At 43.1% G+C, this 24,515-nt stretch overlaps 1 protein-coding gene across 11 annotated transcripts in view; it reads right to left on the bottom strand.

Moving 5' to 3' along the window:
• Positions 1 to 14,673: 14,673 nt before the first annotated feature.
• Positions 14,674 to 24,515, bottom strand: part of MLANA (melan-A) — a 54,839-nt gene continuing 44,997 nt past the window's right edge. For all 11 annotated transcript variants that reach the window (XM_033925755.1, XM_033925763.1, XM_033925701.1 and 8 more), the window contains 2 exons: positions 16,148 to 16,264; positions 14,674 to 14,855 (listed from right to left, as the gene is read on the bottom strand). In XM_033925755.1, the coding sequence (XP_033781646.1) occupies positions 14,787 to 14,855; positions 16,148 to 16,264 (186 nt within the window). In that variant the 3' untranslated portion in view covers positions 14,674 to 14,786. The remainder of the gene's footprint in view (positions 14,856 to 16,147; positions 16,265 to 24,515) is intronic.

Raw genomic sequence — 24,515 nt, 5'->3', positions numbered from 1 at the left:
TTAGAGGAGGGGAAGGGGAGACACAGGCATGAGAAAGTAGAGAGATTGATGATAGGAAGGGGTCAGCAGAAAAATAAGCAGAGGGACAACGATGATAGATCTGGTGTAGGAGAGATAAAAATGAAGAGAGCAGTGAAGCTGGAATGAATCATATAAATAGGAGAGAGGGGCATAAGCTGGATGGAAAGGGGAGAGGGACATAGAAAGAAGACAGATACCATATGGAAGGGGGAGAGGACAGATAGTGGATGGAAGGGGCAGATGCTGGATTGAAGAGACAGAGAGGGCATACGCTGGAAGGAAGAGAGTGAAAAAAAGATTGAAAGCAGAAACCAGAGACGACAAAAGGTAGAAAAAAATAATTTTATTTCTATTTTGTGATTAGAATATATCAGATTTGAAATATATATCCTGCTAGAGCTGGTGTTAGACATAACTGGGGACTGCAAAACCCAGGCAGTGCTTCTTTAGCTTTCAGCTGGCTTAGGGCGCTCTCTGACCAGGGGGCAGTTGCCCTAGTTGCACTCCCCTAAAACTATTCCTGTCATGTGTTACTTCAGTATTCTGTTAGCATGATATTTCTGTGTAGCATTCTGTAATAATTTGGCTTGTTCAGTTTTCTTGATAGAAGAGGGGATATATGTGAAGGGGAGGGGAGACAGGGGTTTTGTTGATCTTTGCCCTGTATTATTTGTATTTATAAAATGACAATTGTATAGAATATTGTTTCTTTTTATACTTTAATAAAATATGTCAATATAAAATCATAACTATTTGAGGCTTATGCGGATGGGATCAGATGGTTTGTGGGACCGAGCTCGCGGGGACGGGGTGGCGATGATTTAAAAAAATTTCAGTCTTAGTAGTTTGCCGGTCCACAAAATAATTATTTTATTTCCGCCGGTCCACGGGTGTAAAAAGGTTGAAGAACACTGGTTTAGACTATCTGCTAGTGGCTCCTTCTTTGCTGGCGGGTATTCCACGAGTGGTGATTGAAGACGGTGTTTTGTCAGATCACCATTTGGTTTGGTTGGAGCTCATTGATAAGTCGGGGTCCCAGGGGTTGACCACTAGTTGGCGTATGAATCCCACTTATATGAAGATGCTGAGTTTAAGGATTTCTTGGAACAACAATGGGATTTCTTTGTGAACGAAAACCCTGCTTCTGATGTATCAGAGGTGGTGTTTTGGGAGGCAAGCAAGGCGGTCTTGCGTGGTAAAATTATTGAGTATACTACCTGCAAACGCAGAGCCCAAGATAAGACACTGTTGGACTTGACACAACGTTTGGCCGCGCTACGTGGGAGTTTATATGCTCCGGGTGCCACGACAGCTCGATCTCAATATTTTGACCTACGTAGGCAATTAATGACTTATTGGCTACATAGCCCTTAGGGACATTAGAATGTATAAATACTGCCTACATCGATGGGGAAACAAAGCGGGAAAACTGCTTGCATCATTGGTTACCTCAAGGGCTCCGAAGCGCGTTATATCAAGAATTCGGGCGCCTGATGGTAGAGAAATAACTGCCCAAACTGGGATACAGCAGAGTTTTGTTAATTACTATAGGGCTCTCTATGATAAGGGGACTTGTGACACAGTACAGAGGACGGCTTTCTTTCAAGACCTGCAGCTTCCGTCCTTGGGACATGAGCAGCGGGAGGTGTTAAATGCCCCGGTGCGAGGGTTGGAAATCCAACAAGCTATTCGGGCCTTAAAATTGGCTAAAGCCCCTGGGCCTGACGGACTGGGCTCTGAATATTATAAGTTGGGGGCACGAGTGGTGGGCCCATTTCAAGCCCTATGTGGGGCTCTTAGTAGAGGTGACCTGCCTCCGCATAGACTAACTCACGCTAATATTGTGGTTCTACCGAAACCGGGGCGGGCGGAAGATCAGCTGGGTTCCTATAGACCTATCTCTCTGCTCAATCAAGATATCAAGTTGTTTGCTGCTATTATGGCGGCACGCCTGGGTCGGGTTTTGCCCAGCTTGGTTCATTCGGACCAGGCAGGTTTTGTGCCGGGCCGTTATTCCTCTGCTAACGTGCTGAGGGCGCTTTCGGTGCTTCAGAATCCTGGACTAGTTGGGCAACACCCGGGACAGAAGAACGCTCTTATAGTTAGTCTAGACGCGGAAAAAGCGTTCGATAAAGTGTTATGGGACTATCTTTTTTGGGTTCTTCCTCAGTTCGGCATTATGGGAAGCTTTCTGAATGGGATTCGATCATTATACGCTCATCCTACGGCCCAGATCCTGATTAACGGGGAGCTTACCTCTTCTTTTGAACTCGAGAGGGGGATGCGCCAGGGCTGTCCCCTCTCCCCGATGCTCTTTGTCTTGGCTCTAGAGCCTCTTGCGGCTATGCTTCGTCAGAGCCCTGATATGCATGGTATTCGTTTGGGTTCCCAGGAATTTAAAATTAATTTGTTTGCGGATGATATGCTCATCTTTCTGGGGGACGCTGCAGATGGGGTTCCTCGATTAATAGACCTTATACAGAGATTTGGTGCCTTTTCTGGGTTGCGAATTAACTTTGATAAGTCGAAGGCCTTGGCGGTCCGCCCTCCGTGCGCTCTGTGGCACGATCCTTCCTTTCCGCTGCAGTGGTCTAAGGGTACGCTCAAATATCTGGGAATATATCTGCATGCAGATCCGGGGGTGGTTTATCGGAAGAACGTACTTGATAAATTAGATGCAGTTCGAGCTGGATGGAATTTCCCCTCTCGCTCTTGGGGCGCGTTGCCCTTATTAAAATGGTCCTCTTGCCGAAGCTCCTGTATCCACTACAAATGGTGCCCCTTTGGATCAAACAGAAAGATGTGCAGGCCTATAGGGGGATCGTTTCGTCCTTTATATGGCGCTCTCGCCGGGTGAAAATTGGCTATAACAAACTGATTAGGGGGCGTGAACACGGAGGTGTGAACTTGCCCGATTTGCGTCTTTATAATGCTGCTGCTTTGTTGAGATGGGTGCATGAATTATATATGGGAGTTGACAGGTTTGCCCCGGTTGGATTCTGGCACCTTTTGTCAGCTCCGGTGTCAGTTTTTAACCTCCTGTGGCATGGGGCGGGACCCTGCCCTTCTATGCTTCGTCCCTTGCGAATGGCCTGGTGCTGGTGGCGGTCTTCATTGGGGGGCGCGGTGGGTCCCTCGCCTTTTACGGAACTGGTGGGAAACCCTAAGTTTCCTGCTGGATCGTTACATGCTTTTTTTGCCTCAATTCGGATGTCTGGGTGCTGTTTTGTGGGACAGGTTGTTGAGGTTGGGTCGGGTTCGGTTCCCTCTTTTCTGGCATGTCGAGACCGCTGGGGTTGGACTGCAGGGTCTATGTTTGCATACCTGCAGCTGCGTAGTTATTGTTTGACGCTCCGATCACCGGAGAACAGCTTGCCCACTTTCACTTCCTTGGATCATCAGTTTTTGTCCGCCCCATCTGAATTTAATACGCTCTCGGAGTGGTATAAAGTGGGGAAGGAAAGACGGTCTAGTAGATTTCTTGATGATATGGCAATGGATTGGACTTTAGCTTTGGGAGAGCAGGTCACTGCTGATGAATTAGTTCTGTGTTTTCAGGAAGTACATAAGAACATAAGCAGTGCCTTCGCCGGGTCAGACCATAGGTCCATCACGCCCAGCAGTCCGCTCCCGCGGCGGCCCAAACAGGTCCTGTCCTGTCCAAATCACCAGAAGGGGCCCCCATGCCATCCTGGTTTCCTGATGAGTCCTATCTTCCCATCGAAGTCCTAGCCCTCCGGTCTTGCACATGCTCGACCTGGTTGGGTTTCTATACTTTCTCAGTATCCCAGTATCCCACTTTACTTTCTCAGTATCCCACGATCCCTTTATCCCCCAGGAATCTGTCCAGTCTCTGTTTGAATCCCTGTACCGTACTCTGCCCGATCACTTCCTCCGGTAGCGCATTCCAAGTTTCCACGACCCTTTGGGTGAAGAAAGACTTCCTTGCATTTGTTTTGAACCTATCTCCCTTCAGTTTCTCCGAATGCCCCCTCGTACCTGTTATCCCCTTCAGCCTGAAGAATCTGTCCCTGTCCACCCTCTCCATGCCCCTCATGATCTTGAAGGTCTCTATCATATCACCCCTGAGCCTCCTTTTTTCCAGAGAGAAGAGCCCCAGCCTGTCCAACCTCTCGGTGTATGGGCAGTGTTCCAGCCCTCTGCAGATTCTACACCAATCTTATTTAACGAGATGTAAGGGTCGAAAGATGGGGTTGTGGCCTGATGACTGCTGTCCCCGATGTCCAGCTCGTCGGGACACCTTGGTACATCACTTTCTGGAATGCTCATATGTAGGGCCCTTGTGGATCTTTGTGCTTTGGGAGTTGGAGAAAGTTATAGGACTGACTATAGATTGGTCTTACAAGATGTTGCTGTTGGGTGTCACAAGTCCCCTGGTGGAGGCGGGTGTTGGCGAACCTAGGAGGCGCTTTCTTTTGGTGGCCTTAGGAATCACAAAGAAACTAATTCTTCGCTACTGGATTGGCACCACGCGGCCAACAGTCCAACAGTGGCGGGCCAATATGTCTTTGATGGCTGGATGGGAGAGGCAGCACCGCCGGGGTGTTGCGAGCTGGAAATCTAGGACCTATTTGGATTATTGGAGTTCCTTTTAGTGCTGGTTAGAGATCAGGGGTGCACAGGGGTGGGGGGGAGGGTTTCATTCAAAAATTGGATTTGCATGGGAGATGATATGTTGGGGATTTGTTTATTTTTGTCTGTTCTTTACATGAACCCTTGAATTTTGTACTTGATGTTTTTCTCGTTTGGTCACACTTTGTATCTTCTCGTATGCATCGATCCTTCAATAAAAATATTTTTTTTTTAAAAAAAAGAAGCTGCCTTCAGGAGTGTATGAATGAATCCCAGTAGATGGCGCCAGAATACTGATAAAACCAAAAAGGAATACTCTCGATGTCCTGTTAGGGACCTGCTGCCTAATGCGGTACCTTAAAACGAAAATTTTAAGGGTGCTGCGAGCTTCCACCTGTTGTGTGTTTCCTTTGTATTGTGGGATGCACCTAAATGTTAGGACACTGAGTGCTGCCTAACCATGCTTAGGCGACACTAAGCATGATTCTATAATGGGCGCCGATATCTGTGCCTAACTTTAGGCGGACTTTATAGGATCAGGGCCATTCTGTCCCTTTCACTAGCTAGGAAAAGTGTCACAGAATTCATGCAACTTCCACTTTTGGCCAGCATTATGGAATATATTGGCATCTGATGTATGTTTGGAAAGACATTATAAATGGTTGAGAGAATTTTGAAATATATTTTCTCAGGCTTATGTTTGTTTATTAAAATCTTTATATACCGCATATACAGCCAAAAAAAGGATCAAAGCGGTTTACAATATAACTCAGTCAAATTTATGAAAAGAACTCCATTTAAATAGGAAAGAAAAAGAAAGAAATTAACATTTCTAATACATAATACCCTAATACATCCAAATTAACAAATGAATCTAAAAATTAATTAATACAAATTAAAAATTACAAAAATATATAGAAGCAGATTGCAGTCCCAAATTCAACTCATCAATGTAAAAAGGCCATTTGAAAAAAAAAATTCAGTGGAATAGAAGCAGCTGTTGGAAGGATCTCATGTTTTAGCTGATGAATTTGATATGATTGATGTTGAAGGTAGTTGTTTGGTGTGATATATTTTGTTGTAATGCAATACAATATGATACAGTATTCACAGTACATTCTGGTATTCACCAGAAGCTAGAACAGTTCTAGGAATTTACAATTTTAGAAAAATAAACTTATATTTTAAAATGGTCTAGCTCTTCAGATGTTTCCGAGAGAAGTATTTTCAGCTTCTTTCAAAAGGATAAAAGAAACTACAGTAAAACCTTGGATTACAAGTAACTTGGTTTGCAAGTGTTTTGCAAGACAAGCAATGTCTTGCAATACAAGTACTGTACATAACAGTATACACACATCACAACTGAGCCGATTGTTCTCTCTCTGACGCTGCGGGAGTGTAGTGACTGTTTTAAACAAGTGAGGTCTTGCAATACAAGTACATACAGTATACATGTGTCGCATCATCACAACTGAGCCGATAGTTCTTCTCTCTCTGACGCTGCAGGAGTATAGTGACTGTTCTAAACAAGTGAGGTCTTGCAATACAAGTACATACTAGTGCTGCCCGATTCACGATTCAAATCGATTCACAGATTCACTTTGGGTGAATCGATTTGTTTTTACATAAAACCGAACTCACCGATTCAAGTCGGCCCCCCTAGCTAGAGGGGCTTTTCCTCTGCCGCCGGACTCCGTCCATCTAATGTAACTTCCGGTTTTGCAAAACGGAAGTTACATCAGAAGCATGGACTTCGGCAAAGGGAGGCTAAAAAGTAGTAGTAAGTTAAAAAAATAGTAATAATGAAAGGTCCAGAGAAGCGTGCGTTTCGTTTCAGGCCATTTTCCGTCCCGGTTTGGTTTCTGATCATCCCCCCTTTGCAGTAAGAGCGGATTGCGGGGGAGGGGGAGAATGTGTCTAACCCCCCCCTAGCAAAAGCCCGAGAACCGTGCCAGCGATCACCCTCCACCTGCAGCGGCTGCTCCCAGCAAAAGTGAAAGAGGAAGGACCCAGGGAGGGGGGCAGCTGAAGATCCCCTCCCCCGATGCACGAGGATCTCGCCTGTGGCAAGTGCTGAGCCAACATGTATTGACCGGCTCTGATGTCGGCAGCGGTAATGGCAAAACAAGAAGAAATACGAGGGGCTGAGGTACACGCTGTTGGCTCTGCCGATCCTCTGCTCCCTCTGACATCAATTCCTGTTCCAGGGTAGAGGACCGGCAGAGCCAAAAGTACATGCCTGAGCACAGCTGCCCCATGTGTTTTTCTTCTTGTTTTGCTTTACTGCTGCAGATCGGAAGAAACAGCAGGAGAGAACAGATTGAAGCTGAAAGTAACCTGGGGAGAGACAGCTGGCTGGATGGGTAGGGAGAGAGGAGGGACACTGGATGGAAGGATGGGGAGGGTACCAAGATAGTCAACTCACAAGAGGCACATTATAGCTTGCTATGGCCCCAAGTTCTTGACCATTGATTTAAAGGCCTTAAAGATTTAGACGTTAGGGTGGCTGGAGAGGAAAGCAGGTAAATCAGATATTCTCTGCTTGTCCTTTACTTGGAAAGGTTTGAAATACAAGGGGATGGACTTGGGGGAGATCATGGAGAGGAGAGATGGGGGGAGGGAGAGGGGAGATGGGGGATGGATGGAAGAAATAATGTATCTAAAAACAGGAGAGGGAGAGAGATGATGGACAATGGGATTTAGGGAGGGAAGGAACAGAGAGATGGTGGACAATGGGATTTAGGGAGGGAAGGAAAAGAAGGAGAGAAGTTCGACACAAGGGATGGAGTAGGGGGGTATAGATACTGGATAGGAGGGTAGTTGGGAAGAGAATGGGAAATGGTGAACCCTGCGGTGGTAGGGAAGGAGGGAGAGATGCAGGATGAAAGGATAGTTAAGAAAAGGAGCTGGTGAATCTGGGGATGGTGGGGTCCATCGCTGCAGCTGCGGGGATGGAGACAAAAAAGGAAAGATGCCAAACCTCCGGGGCAGGGAAGGAAAACAGAAGGGGAGGACAGAGATGGAAGAACGTCTAGGTAAGTTCCCATATGAAGAACATCTAGGTAAGTTGCACCTTTACTCTATCAAGGAACGCAGAGAGAGGGGTGACATGATAGAGACGTTCAAATACGTTACTGGCCGTATTGAGGTGGAAGAAGACATCTTCCTTACAGGCCCTACGGCAACAAGAGGGCATCCGCTAAAAATCAGGGGCGGGAAATTCCATAGTGACACTAGGAAGTACTTCTTCACCGAAAGGGTGGTTGACCGTTGGAACGATCTTCCACTTCAGGTAGTTGAGGCCAGTAACGTGACTGACTTTAAGAACAAATGGGATCAACACGTGGGCTCACTTCAAAGAAGAACTTAGAGGGAAGGGTTATTTGAGTGGGCAGACTTGTTGGGCCGAAGGCCCTTTTCTGCCGTCATATTCTATGTTTCTATGATGGATGGTTAGCACGGAGAAAGGAGACCCTGGCAAGCACGTTATCAGAAGACAACCAGAACGTAGGACCAACCTGATTTAAATAATGACCAGACAACAAAAGGTAGAAAAAATAATTTTCCTTTCTGTTTTGAGATTACAATATGTCAGATTTGAAATGTGTATCCTGCCAGAGCTGGTGTTAGACTGCAAATGTGAGCTAGGATTTAACAGAGAAAGGAAAAGTATTTTTTATTTACACCACAGCGCCAGTGTGGGTAGGAGAGGGCAAAGGGGGTTAAGAGGCTATAATAGGGGTGAAAAGGCTATAAAATAAACCCACTAGGATGTTTAAAAAACAAAACAAAACACCCAATTAGGCAGGAAAATCAAATTGAATCAAAAAATCGATTCAATAGGCTGAATCGAATCAAAATATTTTTTCCTGAATCGGGCAGCACTAGTACATACAGTATACATGCGTCACATCATCACAACTGAGCTGATAGTTCTTTTCTCTCTGACGCTGCAGGAGTGTACTGACTGTTCTAAATGAGCGAGGTCTTGCAATACAAGTACGTATAGTATTTTGTATTGAAGTTTTTGGGTTGTGGAACGAATCGCCTGAGTTTCCATTATTTCTTATGAGGAAATTTGCTTTGATATATGAGTGCTTTGGATTGCAAGCATGCTTCTGGAATGAATTATGCTTGCAAACTAAGGTTTTACTGTATTTCCAACCTAATATCTAAGGGCAGAGTATTCCAACAGTTGGAGACTCGGAAACTGAAAGTCTGTCTATTGTATTAATGTTTTCTAGTTATGTTTGTTATGGTGGCCTTTATGTTGTAAGTTCATTTTGTAAACCACTAAGAATTTCATAATTGGCAATATATAAAAATTTAATAATGAGTAAATGTTCTATGCCGGGGGAAGAGAATGATGGAGATTATAATTGCTTAGACAAAGCCAACAGAAAAATCTGTTTTGTACCTAAGAACATAACAGTTGCCATACTGAGACAAACCGAAGGTCCATCAAGCCCATTATCCTGATTCCAACAGTGACATGCCCAGGTCACAAGTACTTGGCAAGATCCCAAGGAGTGAAACAGATTTTATGTTGCTTATCCTAGGAATAAGCAGTGAATTTTCCCATCTTAATAATGGCTTAGCGACTTAATTTTAGGAAATTATCCAAACCTTTTTTTTAAACACTTCTAAGCTAACCACTTTAATCATATTCTCTGGCAATGAATTCTAGAGTAAAGATAAATTTTTCCCTGTCCCCGCAGGAACTCAATTTCCCCGTCCCCATGAGTTTTGTCACTGCCCCTGCCCAATTCCTTTAAACTCTTGCTTAACTAAAAATAAGTGTTTGAGGCTTGTGCAGATGACATAGCATGCAGGAACAGGGCAGGGACAGGAAAAGAACTCTGTGGGGATGGGAAAATGAGTTCCTGCAGGGACGGGGGGAAAATTTGTCCCTGTGTCATTCTCTATGCCAGAGTTTGATTGCACATTGAATGAAGAAATATTTTCTACAGTTTTTAAATCTACAACTTAGTAGCTTCATTGCATGCCCCCTAGTCCTAGTATTTTTGGAAAGTGTGAACAAGAAATTCACATCACTCCACTCAGTATTTTATAGACCTCTATCATCTCTCCTCTAAGCCATCTCCAGGTTAAAGAGCCTTAGCTGCTTTAGCCTTTCTTCATAAGGAATTCGCCCCATCCTTTTTGTCATTTTTGTTGCCCTTCTCTGTACCTTTTCTAATTCCATTATATCTTTTTTGAGATGCAGCAACCAGATCTGCACACAGTATTTGAGATGCAGCCGCACCATAGAGCAATACAAACGCATTATAACATTCTCATCTTTGTGTTCTATTCCTTTCCTAATAACTCCTAATATTCTATTTGCTTTCTTAGCAGCTACTGCATACTGAGCTGAGGGTTTCAATGTATGCTCAGCAATGATACCTAAATCCTTTTCCTGGGCAATGACTCTTAATGTGGAACCCTGCATCACGTAGTGAACAAAACAACAATCCATAATAAAATACATAAAACCTAGACAAATGAAACAAGTGTACATTAAGCAGATAGTTAAATTTAATCCAGAATACAATACATCAGTGTTCTTCAACCACCGGTCCACAGACCAGTGCCGGTGAGATCGGTGTGCAAAATTCCTTCTGGTCTGTGCAGGGCCAGTGAGAGCCTCTGACAGTAGCTTCCTCCCCTCCCAGCAGCTATCAGTACTTGCTGCAGCAGCGATTCACTTAGGTAGCCTTGGGGCTTTTGCTGAGTCATGGCCCGCCTCTGATGATGCAACTTTCTCTTTCCTCAGAGGCGGCGCGACCCATCAAAGGACCCAAGGCTGCCTAAGTGAATCACTGCTAGAGGCAAGTACTGAGAGCTGCTGGGAGGGGAACGGAGGGAAGGGAAGGAAGCCACTGTTGGAGGCTGGGAAGCTGATGGATAAAGGGAGAGCTGCTACTGGACCTGGAGGGAGGGAGAAGAAGAGATGCTGCTGGGAGGGGAGAAGGGAAGGGAAGATAGTTACTGTTGGATAGGGGGAGGAGGGAAGGGAGAAGGAAAAAAAGGAAGCTAACAGCTGGCAGGGAGATTAGAGGAGGAGAGGGATCAGGGTGAAATGGAGAGATCAGATGAGGGAAGGGAGAGACAGGAATGAGAAAATGGAGAGAGATTGATGTTGGAAAGGAGGTCAGCAGAAAAATGAGAGAGGGACAAAGATGCTAGATATGGTGGAGAGAAAAATGAGCAGTGAAGCTGGAATGAATTGTAAAAAGGAGAGAGGGGGCGCAGGCTGCATGGAAAGGGGAGATGGGCATAGAAAGAAGGCAGATAACATATGGAAGGGGGACAGGACAGACAGTGGATGGAAGGGGCAGATGCTGGATTGAAGAGACAGAGAGGGCAGACGCTGGAAGGAAAAGAGTGAAAAGAAGATGAAAGCAGAAACCAGAGACAACAAAAGGTAGAAAAAAATAATTTTATTTCAATTTTGTGATTAGAATATATCAGATTTGAAATATGTAGCCTGCTAAAGCTGGTGTTAGACATAACGGGACTGCAAAGCCCAGGCAGTGCTTCTTTAGCTTCCAGCTTGCTTAGGGCTCTCGCTAACCAGGAGTCAGATGCCCAAGTTTCACTCACCTAACACTATTCCTGTCATGTGTGACTGCGGTATTCTGTTAGCATGATATTTCTGTGTAGCATTCTATAATAATTTGGCTTATTCAGTTTTCTTGATAGTAGAGGGGATATATCTAAAGGGGAGGGGAGACAGGGGTTTTATTGATCCTTGCTCTCTATTATTTGTATTTATAAAATGACAGTTGTACAGAATATTGTTTCTTTTTATACTTTAATAAAATATGTTCAATATAAAATCATAATTGAGGCTTGTGCGGATGGAATCAGCGGATGGATGGATGGATTTAGCTCGTGGAAACAGGGTTTTTTATTTCAGTCTTAGTACCGGTAGTTTGCCGGTCCACAAAATAATTCTTTTATTTCCGCCAGTCCATAGGTGTAAAAAGGTTGAAGAGCACTCCAATAAACTACAGTGTCTCGTATACTGCAGTTTTCTACAAGAAAGCTATGCAGTTTACAAAAGATTTAAAACATGTCCAAATTCATCAACAATCACAGGTATATCAGAAAATGGAGTGGAGAAGTAGTCTAATGGTTCGTGCAGTAAGCTTGAGGACCTGTGGAACAGGGTTTAATTCCCATTGCAGCTCCTTCTGACCCTGTGCAAGACACTTATCCTTCCATTGCTCCAGGTAAAGTATATCAAATCCGTGACCCTTTCCCTAAGATGCCATACTGCGTTAGACCAAAGGTATATTTAGCCCAACATTCTGTATTCAACAGACGTCAATCCAGGCCATACGTTTCTGGCAGGATCCCCAAAAGGAGTAAGATATCATGCTGCTTACACCTGGGGATAAGCAGTGGCTTTCCCCAGAAGAGTATATTAACTAGTCTTCCAGGAATTTGTCCAAACTTTTTTTAAACCCAGCTGCACTATCGCATCCTCTGGCAATGAATTCCAGAGCATAACTATGTTGAGTGAAAAAAATATTTTCTCTAATTTGTATTAAATGTAGTACTTAGTAATGCTGCCCAATTTCCGATTCGAAGTGGGTGAATCGATTCAAACCTACTTGCTTTAAAAAAAAAAAATCAGCCTCCCGATTCAGTGACCGACCATCCTCCCCGTGCCTTCCTATAGCAGGAGCGACAGCGCTGCCTCTTGCTGGCTGTTCGTTTCTGTTTTAGGGGGCGAGTGGGAGGATCAGTCGGGAAGGCTTACATCCCCTCCCCTCCTCTGAAGGCTTGCATGCTCGGCCAGCTTCCCCGCTCTTACCTTAACATAATACAGTAGCCTGAAGGATCGCCGGTGCTGTAGCAATCCATGCAGCTGCTGTCGTCAGCGGCGCGTTCCCTCTGCCGTGGTCCCACCCCCCTCGTCTGACATCAGAGGCAGGATCGCGGCAGAGGGAACGTTCCGCTGACTACGGCAGTTGCAAGGATTCCTACAGCACCGGCGATCCTTCAGGCTGTCATATTATGTTAAGGTAAAAGCGAGGAAGTTGACCGAACATGCAGGCCTTCGGGGGGAGCTGGGGAAACTGATAGGCCTTCGGGGGGGGGGGGGCAGGCCTTCAGGGGAAATTGGGAGAATATGCAGGCCTTCAGGGGGGCAGGCCTTCTAGGGAGGGTGGTCCTGGTGTAGAAGTACACAGAGGGAGGGAAGAGGGGGTTCAAAGAAACTTGCATATAACCGGGGGGAGGGGAGAAATAATGGGTCTAAAAACAGGAGAGGGAGAGAGATGGTGGACAATGGGATTTAGGGAAGGAAGGAACAGAAAGGGTGAGAAGTTGGACACAAGGGATGGTGTGAAGGGGTGGGTGGGGGATAGAGATACTGGATAGGAGGGTAGTTGGGAAGAGAAAGGGAGAGCTGGTGGACCCTGGGGTGGTGGGGAAGGAGGCAGAGATGCTGGATGAAGGATAGTTGAGAAAAGGAGAGATGGTGGGGTCCATCGCTGCAGCTGCGGGGAGATGGAGATGAAAAAAAGGAAAGATGCAAGTCCTCCGGGGGAAGAAAGGGAAATAGAAGTGGAGGACAGAGATGGAAGATGGATGGTTAGCACGGAGAAAGAAGAAAGAAGGAGACCCTGATCAGAAGAAAAACCAGAGCCTTGGACCAACATTATTTGAATAATGATCACACAACAAAAGGTAGAAAAATCATTTTATTTTCTGTTTTGTGATTGCAATGTCAGATTTGAAATGTGTATCCTGCCAGAGCTGGTATTAGACCGTGAACGTGAACTAGGATTTAACTGAGAGAGGAAAAGTCTTTTTGTTTGTTTATTTTGTTTACACCACAGCGCCAGTGTGGGTAGGAAAGAGCAAAGAGGCTATAAAATAAATCCACCAGGATGTTTGAAAAACACACCCAAATTGGGCAGGAAAATTGAATCGAAAAATTGATTCAGGAATCAAAAATTTTTTTCCTGAATCAGGCAGCACTAGCTTTTAGTAATTCCATTGCTCTTTCAGGAAGTACAAATAAAGCCTAGGGGACATACTGTACAAACGCTTGATTTGTGTTTACCCATTCCACTTCACTTGGAAATTTTATAGGCCTCTATAATCTCTCTCTTCACTGTTTCTTCAAGCTGAAAAGCCCAACCTCTTTGGCCTTTCCTCATAAGACAGTCATTTCACCCACGTTTTCATTTTGGTCACTGTTCTCTGTACCTTTTCTAATGCAACTATACATTTTTTTGAGATGTGGCAAGCAGAGCTGCATATAGTACTCAAGTTGTGATCACAGTAAGGACATAGTACTACTCGAAAGGGTCCAGAGAAGAGCGAAGAAAATGGTTAAGGGCCTGGGGCAGTTGCCATACGAGAGGAAAGAGAAACTGGGCCTCTTCTCCCTTGAAAAGAGAAGGCTAAGAGGGGACATGATCAAAATATTCAGGATATTGAAGGGAATTGACTTAGTAGAGAAAGAGATTGTTCACCCTCTCCAAGGTGAAGAGAACGAGAGGGCACTCGCTAAAGTTAGAAGGGAAAAGATTCCATACAAACGTAAGGAAGTTCTTCACCCAGAGAGTGGTAGAAATCTGAAATGCTCTTCCGGAGGCTGTTATAGAAGAAAGCACCCTTCAGGGATTCAAGAAAAGGTTGGATAAGTTCCTACTGGAACAGAACATACCGAGGTAAGGCTAGACTCAAATAGGGCACTGGTCTTTGACCTAAGGGCCGCCACGTGAGCAGACTGCTGGGCACAATGGACCACTGGTCTGACCCAGCAGCAGCGGCAAATCTTATGTTCTCTATTCCTTTCTTAAACAAGGTGCTCTTTAGAGGCTTTTGGCTATTTTATATAAGAACAGAAAAGTATTTTTGTTATTAGTTCTCCTAGCAATGCCTAGCCTGCACTTTTCCCTTGCAGGTCCATAGCCATGCACAGTAGATGGAAGCAGCATGATAGGATGTTAATAAAGCATCTAGTCTATCACAAAGCAAACAAACGCCTAATAATGTTGCATATTTAACAAATCAGTCAGTATGAAAAATAACTGAAAGCAAAGACACATTTAATGCCAATGACTTGTTATAGGTATCTTGTATTATTCAAGGATAGGGGCTTGCAAAAAGAATTATTTCATGTAATTTCAAGACCGCAACAACATTCATGGGGAATAAGATGGAGGCAGTGATCTGATATCAATTTCACTGTAAGCTGGTGGAGCATCAGGTACCTGTAGGAATTAACAGAAAGAAACTCTCAAAAGCAGGCATATTGTGCATAACTTCTAGCACAGAAGATATCGCCTTATTTCCTGTGACTTTAACTCTCTTGTTCCTCCCCATCTCTTTACATTTTCCAGTTAGAGATGAAATATAAGAATAGGTGGTGATGATGGACAAACATAGACCCTGATTACTAAAAGGTAGAAATTACTCTGTTGCATTCAGATTTGAACAAACTGAACAAGTTAAGCAGGTGGTACCAATTTTATATATGTAGAAACCCCTTAGATACTACTCTAGGTGGCTTGCAGAGAACTCTAGTAGCTTTGGAGTCTAGGTTTGTAGCCTCTGCAATTTCCAGAGCAAAAGGAGAGGGCTCTTCTGACCAGTGAGGTAATGTTAAGCAGTGGCATAGTAGGGGGGACTGACAGTCCACTCCGCCCCAGGCACCATCATGGTGGGGGCATCAAGCATCCATCTTCCTCTCCACCCCTCCCCTTGTACCTCTTTAACATTTATGGCGTGAACAGCAACCCTCAACCTACTGCTTACATCAGCATTGGCTCTTCCTCTGACATCACTTCCTGGACCCGCACCTAGGAAGTGATGTTAGAACAGCGGTCTCAAACTCGCGGCCCATGGGCCACATGTGGCCCTCCAGGTACTATTTTGCGGCCAGCGATCTCAGAAGCATCACACCGGGCTGGAAGAAAGGCTCCAGCGCCGTCATCTGACATACTTCCTGCCTTCTGCCGCCGATACACTGCCGGGACTCTTCTTCTCTCCCCAGCCCTGAACCAGCAGTAGCAGCTCTGTGATCTTAACATAGCCACACAGCTGCCGCTAGCATTAGTTTAGCTGTGGTTTCATAAGGCACGAGACACGATCATACACGATAGAGTAGTGAAAAAAAATAAGGTGCCCTGTTCCATATTACTGAAATCATAAGAAAAAAATGCATCTATTTCTTTGGGCATTTGCTGATCAGCAAAGTATTAGTGTTTTTCCTATGTTTGTTCTACAGTATAAGTAGAAATGCAATCTGCTTACCACCCCAATGCCTTTTTGTTTTATCCATTCTCTATCCTCATTTTGTCACACCTGTTCAACCCATCTTGTTCCCTCCTCTTTTTTTTCACTTTCTTAACTTTTCCAGTTCACCCCTTTATTTCTGGCCCCTTTATGTCTCCTTTCTTCAACCCACCCTGTTGTGTATGGGCAAGATTACCTTTTTCTGATATGTATACTATTCATTTTTAACATTAACAGAACCTGGGATGAAAGCTTAATTTGAACTCACCACAGGTCCAAGGCTCAGGTTGCTGTACTCCTGCAGTGGCACTTTTATGTCCATTGGTGCAACTTTTTCACAATAACTTCCCATCAGAGCTCTGACCGTAGCAGGACCAAAATGGTTCTGTCAACACAACAGAAGGGGTGCAAGAAAAACATGTTTAAATACTCAGAATACGCCAGAAAAACATACGCCAGAAAATCATGTTTAAATACTCAGAAGGCTGCATATGGTTCACTCTTGTATTCCTCCCCCCCCCCCCCCCAGCCTCGCTCCTAACTCTCCTGTACACTTCTATCTTTTCCCATTATATTTATAGTGCTCTGGTTCTCCCTCAACACACTTCCACTCCATCCCATTTCTCTTGCACCCCTTTACCTCCAAGCTCTATCATATCTTATCTACTTCCTCCTATGGTTCTTATATACCCTGTTTTCCCTATCATATGGCAGTGAAGACTTTTTGGAGCTAAAAGATGCCAGATAACTCAAACTTGCATTTTTGACATCAGAGAAATGGCGCTCATGCCCCTCATATTCTCCTCCCTCATCTAATCTTCCTCATCCATACCTTATTCAGAATTTACCCCTACTTCCCTGTTCTCCCCTTCCACTTCCAGCATTCACTGCCTTCTTCATATTACCCCTTTTCTGTATTCAACTCCATCTCATCCTTCCCAAACATCAATCACAGCTTGCCTACTTCACTGGTTCTGGATGGTAGCTTTTCCTCTCTATACCAGTCCAGAGTTCGGAAAGCTTTGAAGAGCTGCTGCTGCATTTGTTTCAGTTTTGCCCCTTCCTCTTCCCACAGCAACAGAGACATAACTATCGTATCAAGTCTTTTTATTATGTTAATATGCCATTCTTCTCTGAGGACAAGAAGGCTAATATTTTCACATGTAGGTGATGTCATCCACAGAACCTGGAACACGGAATGTGGCTCTTGTGTATGGTAATTGTAAATTGCCTTGAACCTTTATAGGCATAGAGTGATCCACAAGTCCTAGATTAGATTTGATTAAAGCTCATGGGTGCTAGCGAGCACCGATCATGGCGGACGCATAGAGCCTGTGCTCCTGCAAAGCCACATCACTGAATCGAAATACCTTGCCTTTCAACTGAGCGATTTTTCACTCTGACTAGTGATTTGACAACCCTACTGCGATGGCCACTAGCAAATCGGGTAAACACAGGAATACTGACCTGGTTTCCCCAATAAAACACCTGGAAGCAAAGCGGACGATGAGACCTCCCAGACCATCCTAGATGAGCTGCACATGCGCTCTGAAGTGAAGAGCGACACAGAGGTAATTAAAACAAAACTGGCTGCGCTCACGGTGGAATTCGCTGCTATAAAAACTAAAGTGGAGCGACAGCAACTGGAGTCACCACTGCGGAGACTAATATTAAAGAACTCTTACGAAGCGCGAAATGCATCTCCTCATTAGAGGCCCAATTGGAGGATTTTAACAATCGTTCGCACCGTAATAACTTTAGAATTCTGGGCCTACCGGAATCGCATGAAGGCCGAATATGGCTGATTTTCTTGCTAACATGCTAACGAAGTTGCTGGATATATCTTTTGATTTACCCTTTGAAATTGATAGAGCCCATAGAATGCGCACCAACTCCCTACCAAACAATGCTGGCAAACACCCGCGGCCCATGGTGGTGAGGCTGCTATGTTACATGCAAGTCATGTCTATAATGCAGCAGGCTCGCACAAAGGCTCCCATTAAATTTGAAGAGCACAACCTTTTATTTGGCCTGGATCTGGGTAAACACACCGCCAAGATGAGAAAGCTACTGCTGGAATACCACCCTAAACTGAAACAGCTTGGGGCTAAATTTGGAATGATGTATCTTGCTCGACTACGCGTTACCTACAACACCACCAAGGATTTCACTAATCCCTCGGATCTTGCAGAGTACCTGGAGCAAGTGGCACCGAGTACAATTGATTGTACCTGACTTAACCTCAGATGAACGCTGATCACTCTGCTGTATTATTTTGTAATGCTATTGTTGTATGGTTGCATACCCTGATATTTTCATAGAGATTGCTTTCATAAATCTCACATTCCAGTTTGGCAAGGTTATATTAATATGTTTTACCACTGACTTTGCAGATTGCCCTAGCTTAATGCATTCACATGGCTCACTGACCCGTGTTAAGCTACTTAGAAATGAGTTCCTTCTACTATTTTGTAGCAGGCAATCATTTTTCCTTTTCTTTTACGACCGTACAGCTTTTTACCTTACTGCTTATATATATTGTCATGAAAGTTGTCAATCATTATTGCAATTTCATGTTGTTGCCTAGCTTTAATCTGCTATCTTTCTCATATGGCTCTGTCATGTTGCACACTTTATGTCAAGGGCCTGAACAACCCAATCAAATCTAAGAAGATTTTGAATTACATATCCAATTTATCAGCTGATTTATTATTCCTGCAGGAAACCCACTTAGATGCAGTGTTTGTTGCTATCTTGGGCACACCCGCCCATTTTCTGCCCTGCCATAGAAAAAAAAATGGGGTAATCATTTTCATCAGGAAACTTGGGAATGTCCAAATCATTTCCTCTGACACTGACTTGAATGGCAGATGGATCTCTGTCAAATTACGTATTAATCACACAGAAATTATTTTCCTAAACATATATGGACCTAACTCAGATGACTGAATTCTTTGATACACTAGCTTCTCAGATTAATAGTTATCAAAACACTCATCTCGTAATCGGAGGAGACTTTAACTTAATCCAGGATCCCCTTAAAGATAAAAAATCCACATTTACATATAGAAAGACCAGAGCCTAGCATAGACTGCAAGACATCATTTACCAATTCCAACTGATAGATCCCTGGTGCATCACACACCTGACTGACTATGACTTCACCTTCGTCTCTGCACCTCATTCCTCTTATTTGAGGATTGATTATTTTCTTATCAGTCACTCCTTAGTGAAATCGATCTTACATTCAGAAATCAAGGAAATTAGTTTATCAGATCATGCGGCGGTCCTCTTTACGATGCCGGATCCTGTCAGCACGCGTAAAATCTGGAGATTTAACTCATCTCTGCTACAAGACAAAACTTTTCACGGCAAAATTGTACAGGCTATTAAGGATTATTTTGAACACAATTCACTTCAGGATACCAACTGGATTATAATATGGGATGCTTTTAAAGTATACATAAGGGGTGTCATAATCTCGTATTCTGCACATTTTCAGAAGAATGAAAGGTTGAAGTTAGCCACACATGAATCTGAAATAAAAAAAATCTGAAATAAAAAAAACTAGAACTTGTGCACCAAGCTAACCCTTCAGACATAATTTCTCTTAAAAAACTACAGGGTCTCCGTTATGAATATAATGTCTGCCTAAATAACCCAAGTTTTTATGCACTCTGCTAAATATTATACTGATAATAATAAAAGTGGTCAACAATTAGCTACATATCTGAAGGGCAAACACAACAAAGCCAATATTTCGGCTATCCATAATGATAATAATGAGTTGTTATTAGAACTCTCTGATATTCTATCATAATTTCATAAATTTTATTCAAAATTTTATACCTCAGATCTCCCAGACGAATCTTCTCATGACAATTTCCTTAACAACTTACTTCATAACACATTAATGGATACAGACAATGCTTTGTTAGATTCCAAAATTTCCCTTACAGACCTGACGGAGGCCCTGCACAACATGGCACCAAAGAAAGCTCTAGGACCTGACGGCCTAACCACAGAATTTTATCAAACTTTCCAAGAATGGCTTTCCCCTTATATGCTAGAATTCTTCCACCACTTGATTACCTCAGGCAATATTGATGGCTCTTTCACTGAGGCTACTACAATAGTCTTGCTCAAGCCTGGGAAAGACTCCTTAAAGGTGCAGAATTACAGGCCACTATCCCTAATCAATGTAGACGCCAAAATATATGCTAAAGTCTTAGCTGATAGACTTCAGAAAATCCTTCCCAAACTGATAAATCAAGACCAGACTGGCTTCATGGCTGGACGTCTGTCAGGAGATAACACCAGAACATTTACTAACATTATATCTATGTCCAGATCACTAGACTACCCACTGCTAGCAATGAGTTTAGATGCTGAAAAGGCATTTGACAAGGTCGAATGGCCCTTTTTGTTTCACGTACTACAGTGGTTTGGTTTTTCACTAACCTTTATTGCCATGGTCAGGATTCTGTATTACTCCCCCACCAACAGGGTTTAAGAACATAAGAAGTTGCCTCCGCTGAGTCAGACCAGAGGTCCATCGCGCCCAGCGGTCCGCTCCTGCGGCGGCCCATCAGGCCCATTGCCTGAGCAGTGGTCCTTGACTATTTTTATAATCTATCTCTACTCCTATCCCTATCCTTAATCCTTATCTGTACCCCTCAATTCCCTTGCTCTCTAGGAACCTATCCAAACCTTCTTTGAAGCCATGTAACTTCAAAGAAGGTTTGGATAGGTTCCTAGAGTGCAAGGGAATTGAGGGGTACAGATAAGGATTAAGGATAGGGATAGAAGTAGGGTTTAGGTCAATGATTTACTCTCATTACCCTTCAAACCTAGTAGAGGTTCCAGACAGGGCTGTCCCTTGTCACCTTTACTCTTCAACCTTGCATTAGAGCCATTGCTGATTGCTATTCGCTCTTCTGTAGAAATTAAAGGTTTTCATGTAGATGATTTTGAGATTAAACTCTGCATATGCAAATGACATATTACTCCAGAATCTATTCAACCAACATTACAACTGATTGACTCTTACTCATCTTGCTCTGGATACAAACTGAACGTGTCCAAAACCGAGGTCATGCCTTTGAATTGCCCCAGTCTGTGTCCAGATATTCAATGCCAGGGCCTGCATTGGTCTCCCAATAAACTCAAATATCTAGGCCTCTATTTTGGTCCTTCAGTCTCTGATATGGAGGACTATAACACTTCATATATTCTGGATACAGTACGCTCCTTAACTAATAAATGGTCTCCTCTGAAACTCTCCTGGTGATGATATCACCGGTAATAAACTATTTTCTGAGCATGCTGCCCATATACCTGAAATTGCAGACATACAGTCGCATAGACAAGATACTAATGGACTTTCTTTGGAACCACAAACCACCACGTATCAGCTTGAAAAAGCTGAGAAATGGTAAAGATCAAGGAGGGGGATCAATTTCCCAGACTTCAGAGAATATCATACTGCTTTTCTTCTCCGACAATGTTCTAAATGGATAACCCAGACATCAGAAGTATCAGCTCCCCACTGGATCAAACTGGAAGAACAGATCTCAAAGGGCCTACCGCTGGACACCATTGTGTTCTTGGATCACCTGGACGAAGAGCACACCAATGAAATTATTTCCTCCACTAGTCTGGCCATAAAGGAGTTCAACGCCTCTTTATCTCTGAGATGGAATGATACCATGCACATGCCACTATGGGGAAATAACAAAATATGCATACAAAATGAACTTGTTTTTAGATCTTTATGGAGTATAAGTGGAATTACAAATTCATCATCTGTTTCTTCATGACTCCTGGCTAGGCTTCCCAGAGTTGGTCTCTACGTATAACTTGCCTCGGACTCACTACTTTCAATGGATACAAATCAAATCGGCGATTGGTGCTATGCTTAAAAAGCACAAACTTTGTGAAAATATCCCGTCGCTGTTGTCCCTGTGTGACAAACTAGCTTACTCCAAGCACGAGTCTGCGAACTAGTACAAATTGCTAAGTTCCAATAATACTATATCTATGGCCAGCCTCTATTCTGTATGGAACATGACACTGGTGTTTCTATTGATGCTCGAACTTGGTCATCCATCTGGCTGGAATCTTACAGAGCCTTGAGATCTTCTACCATAACACAAACTCTCTACTTTACCATGCATAAGGCTTATTGGACACCCTCCAAGCTAGCCAAATTATCCACTCCTTTTAACAAAATTGATGCTACCTGTTGGTCCTGTCATTCCTCCATTGGTACTCTTGACCATATGATATTTCATTGCCCTAATGTTTCTCATTTATGTTCGCAAATTTGGAAATCGGTGTGCTCCATCTTCCATATTTCAGAACCCATCACGCTTGCCATAGTCTTATATGGTAATCATGGTCTCCACTACCCTGTGCTTGAGTCTGAATCTCGTCTACTTAAAGCGATGCTATCAATTGCTGTCAAACTGATATTAACACATTGGAAAAACTCATTCAACTTGACGTACTCAGCATGATGGAACATGATATGCCTAACGGCTAGGAACGAACTAGCTGCTGCTAACAGAATGGGTTCCCTTTCAAAAATTGAAACTATTTGGAAGCCATTTTCCAGATTCTGCGCTTCTTTGCCAGATAGTGCTGAGTAACTTCCTGCTGCATTTCATATGATACTTTATATTTACTAAGAACTTATTGTATGGATTATAGAGAATGACACGGTGACAAAATTCATCACCGTTCCCATCCCCGCGGATAACCGCGGGAAACCATCTTCTTGTCATTCTTTAAGGAGAGAGGGAAGAATCAGAGTATAATTGGGCACAACCAATGACCCGCAAGCTTTGCTTTGAAGAATGCTGGTGTAGAAGGACCGAGGTTGAAATAGACACTAGAAAATGACATGGGATTATTTCCCGCAGTTATCCGTGGGGACTGGAACGGTGATGAATTTTGTCACCGTGTCATTCTCTAATGGATTACTAAGCTGTACGGTCACCCTTCCTGTTATTTTCTGATGTTTTCTGGCATTTACTTTATTATATTCCTTTTCTTTTCTGGTAATGCACTATCTATAGCCTGGAATCTCTGTAGATTGATTGTACCATGAACATTACCTTTGTTGTACTTGTAATTACTTTGGTTGCTATACTTTCTTTGTGTTTTTGTATTATGCAAAAGTCAATAAAAAGTAGCTCATTAATGAAGCCAATTTACTAATTAACGCTGGGTTTTACTAAACTGCAGAATTGCTGCTTACCGTGGGCAGGCAAAGTAAATGCTCTGATACTCTTTCAATTCCTATGAACGTCCTATGAGCATTTACCTCACTGTCCCATGGTAAGACACTCATCTGCGGTTTAGTAAAACCCATTGTAAGTTTTTTTTTACAATTTTAGTATTGAAATGTATTTTTAAACTCCAAAATAGTTTTATTTAAAATTTGGACAGTGCAGCTCCTGCTTTTCAAGTTTTTGCAATTTTGATAAGCAAATTTGGCTCTGATAAGTTAATTTGTGTTATTTTGTGCTTTTTCAGTGTTTGGAAAAGCTCTGGTTCTTTGTAAGGAGTAGTGGATTTTGAAAAGTAATCTTACCATTTTTTGTCTGGTTTGTTTTAATTATTTTAATTGATTTTGATTATGGGTTTAATATTTTTTATTATGCTGTTTGGTTTTATAGGTGGATATACAGTATATATATGAGTGTTGTCACCTATGTATAGATCAGACTCAAGTTTTAATTAACAACTGATACCACTGACATAAGCGCTGAAACATGGGCAGTTTTTTGAATTTGTTTTGAAGTTTGGACATACCTACTTGGGACCACTTGATTTTAGTTACCAATAAAAGACTATCTGGAGCCTATAATTTCTTCTTTTTATTTAATTGCACTGTTATCTACAATTCCTTTTGTCTATTTTTCATTGCCTTTGCACAAGTTTAATGCCAAATTGTTTCTCTTAAAGCTTTATCTCTCTACTCATAATTAATCTGTATGCTTTATATTATGAATATTTGCATTATGATAATTTGCCATTATAGCATTATATCCATCCTTGCTCCTTATTCATCTTGCATTGCCCTTTATTAACTACCTTACTATCAGTGAAATGTCCTACTATATTGTGTTATATTGAGATATCTGTACTCACTGTTATTGTTACCTAATTACTTATAGAATTATTGTTTTATTAGAAATACGTCTAAAATCCCGCCCAATTCGGCACTTGGATGACTTTAAAGACAGGTCGTCCAAGTGCCGATAATCGAAACAGGTTTTAGACATATCTAAAAACAGCTTAGGCCTTTTCAGTATTGCTGTTCGCTCAGAGCTGAAAGGGGTGTTTTAGGAGGAGTGGTGAGGGTGGGATTTGGGCGGGACGGCAGCAGACCTAGACTTAGTCGTACTACAAGTATAACCGAAAGTTTAACGAGACTGCCTAGATGGAACTTATACATAGTCACTTAGGCGATCCAAAAACAGGTCTAAGTGCCCAGAAGGTATCCAAAGTGACCAGATAACCACTGCAGACACGAAGTACAGACCCACACACACTTCCCCAGTGATCACTCACCTCCCCCCCCCCCACACTGCTATAACAATTGGAATAAAAATGTACATGCCTGCCTC

The sequence above is a fragment of the Geotrypetes seraphini genome, chromosome 1 (genome assembly GCF_902459505.1).
Source record: "Geotrypetes seraphini chromosome 1, aGeoSer1.1, whole genome shotgun sequence".
In the NCBI taxonomy this organism is placed as follows: domain Eukaryota; kingdom Metazoa; phylum Chordata; class Amphibia; order Gymnophiona; family Dermophiidae; genus Geotrypetes; species Geotrypetes seraphini.
This window is presented reverse-complemented; position numbering and strand designations above follow the sequence as displayed.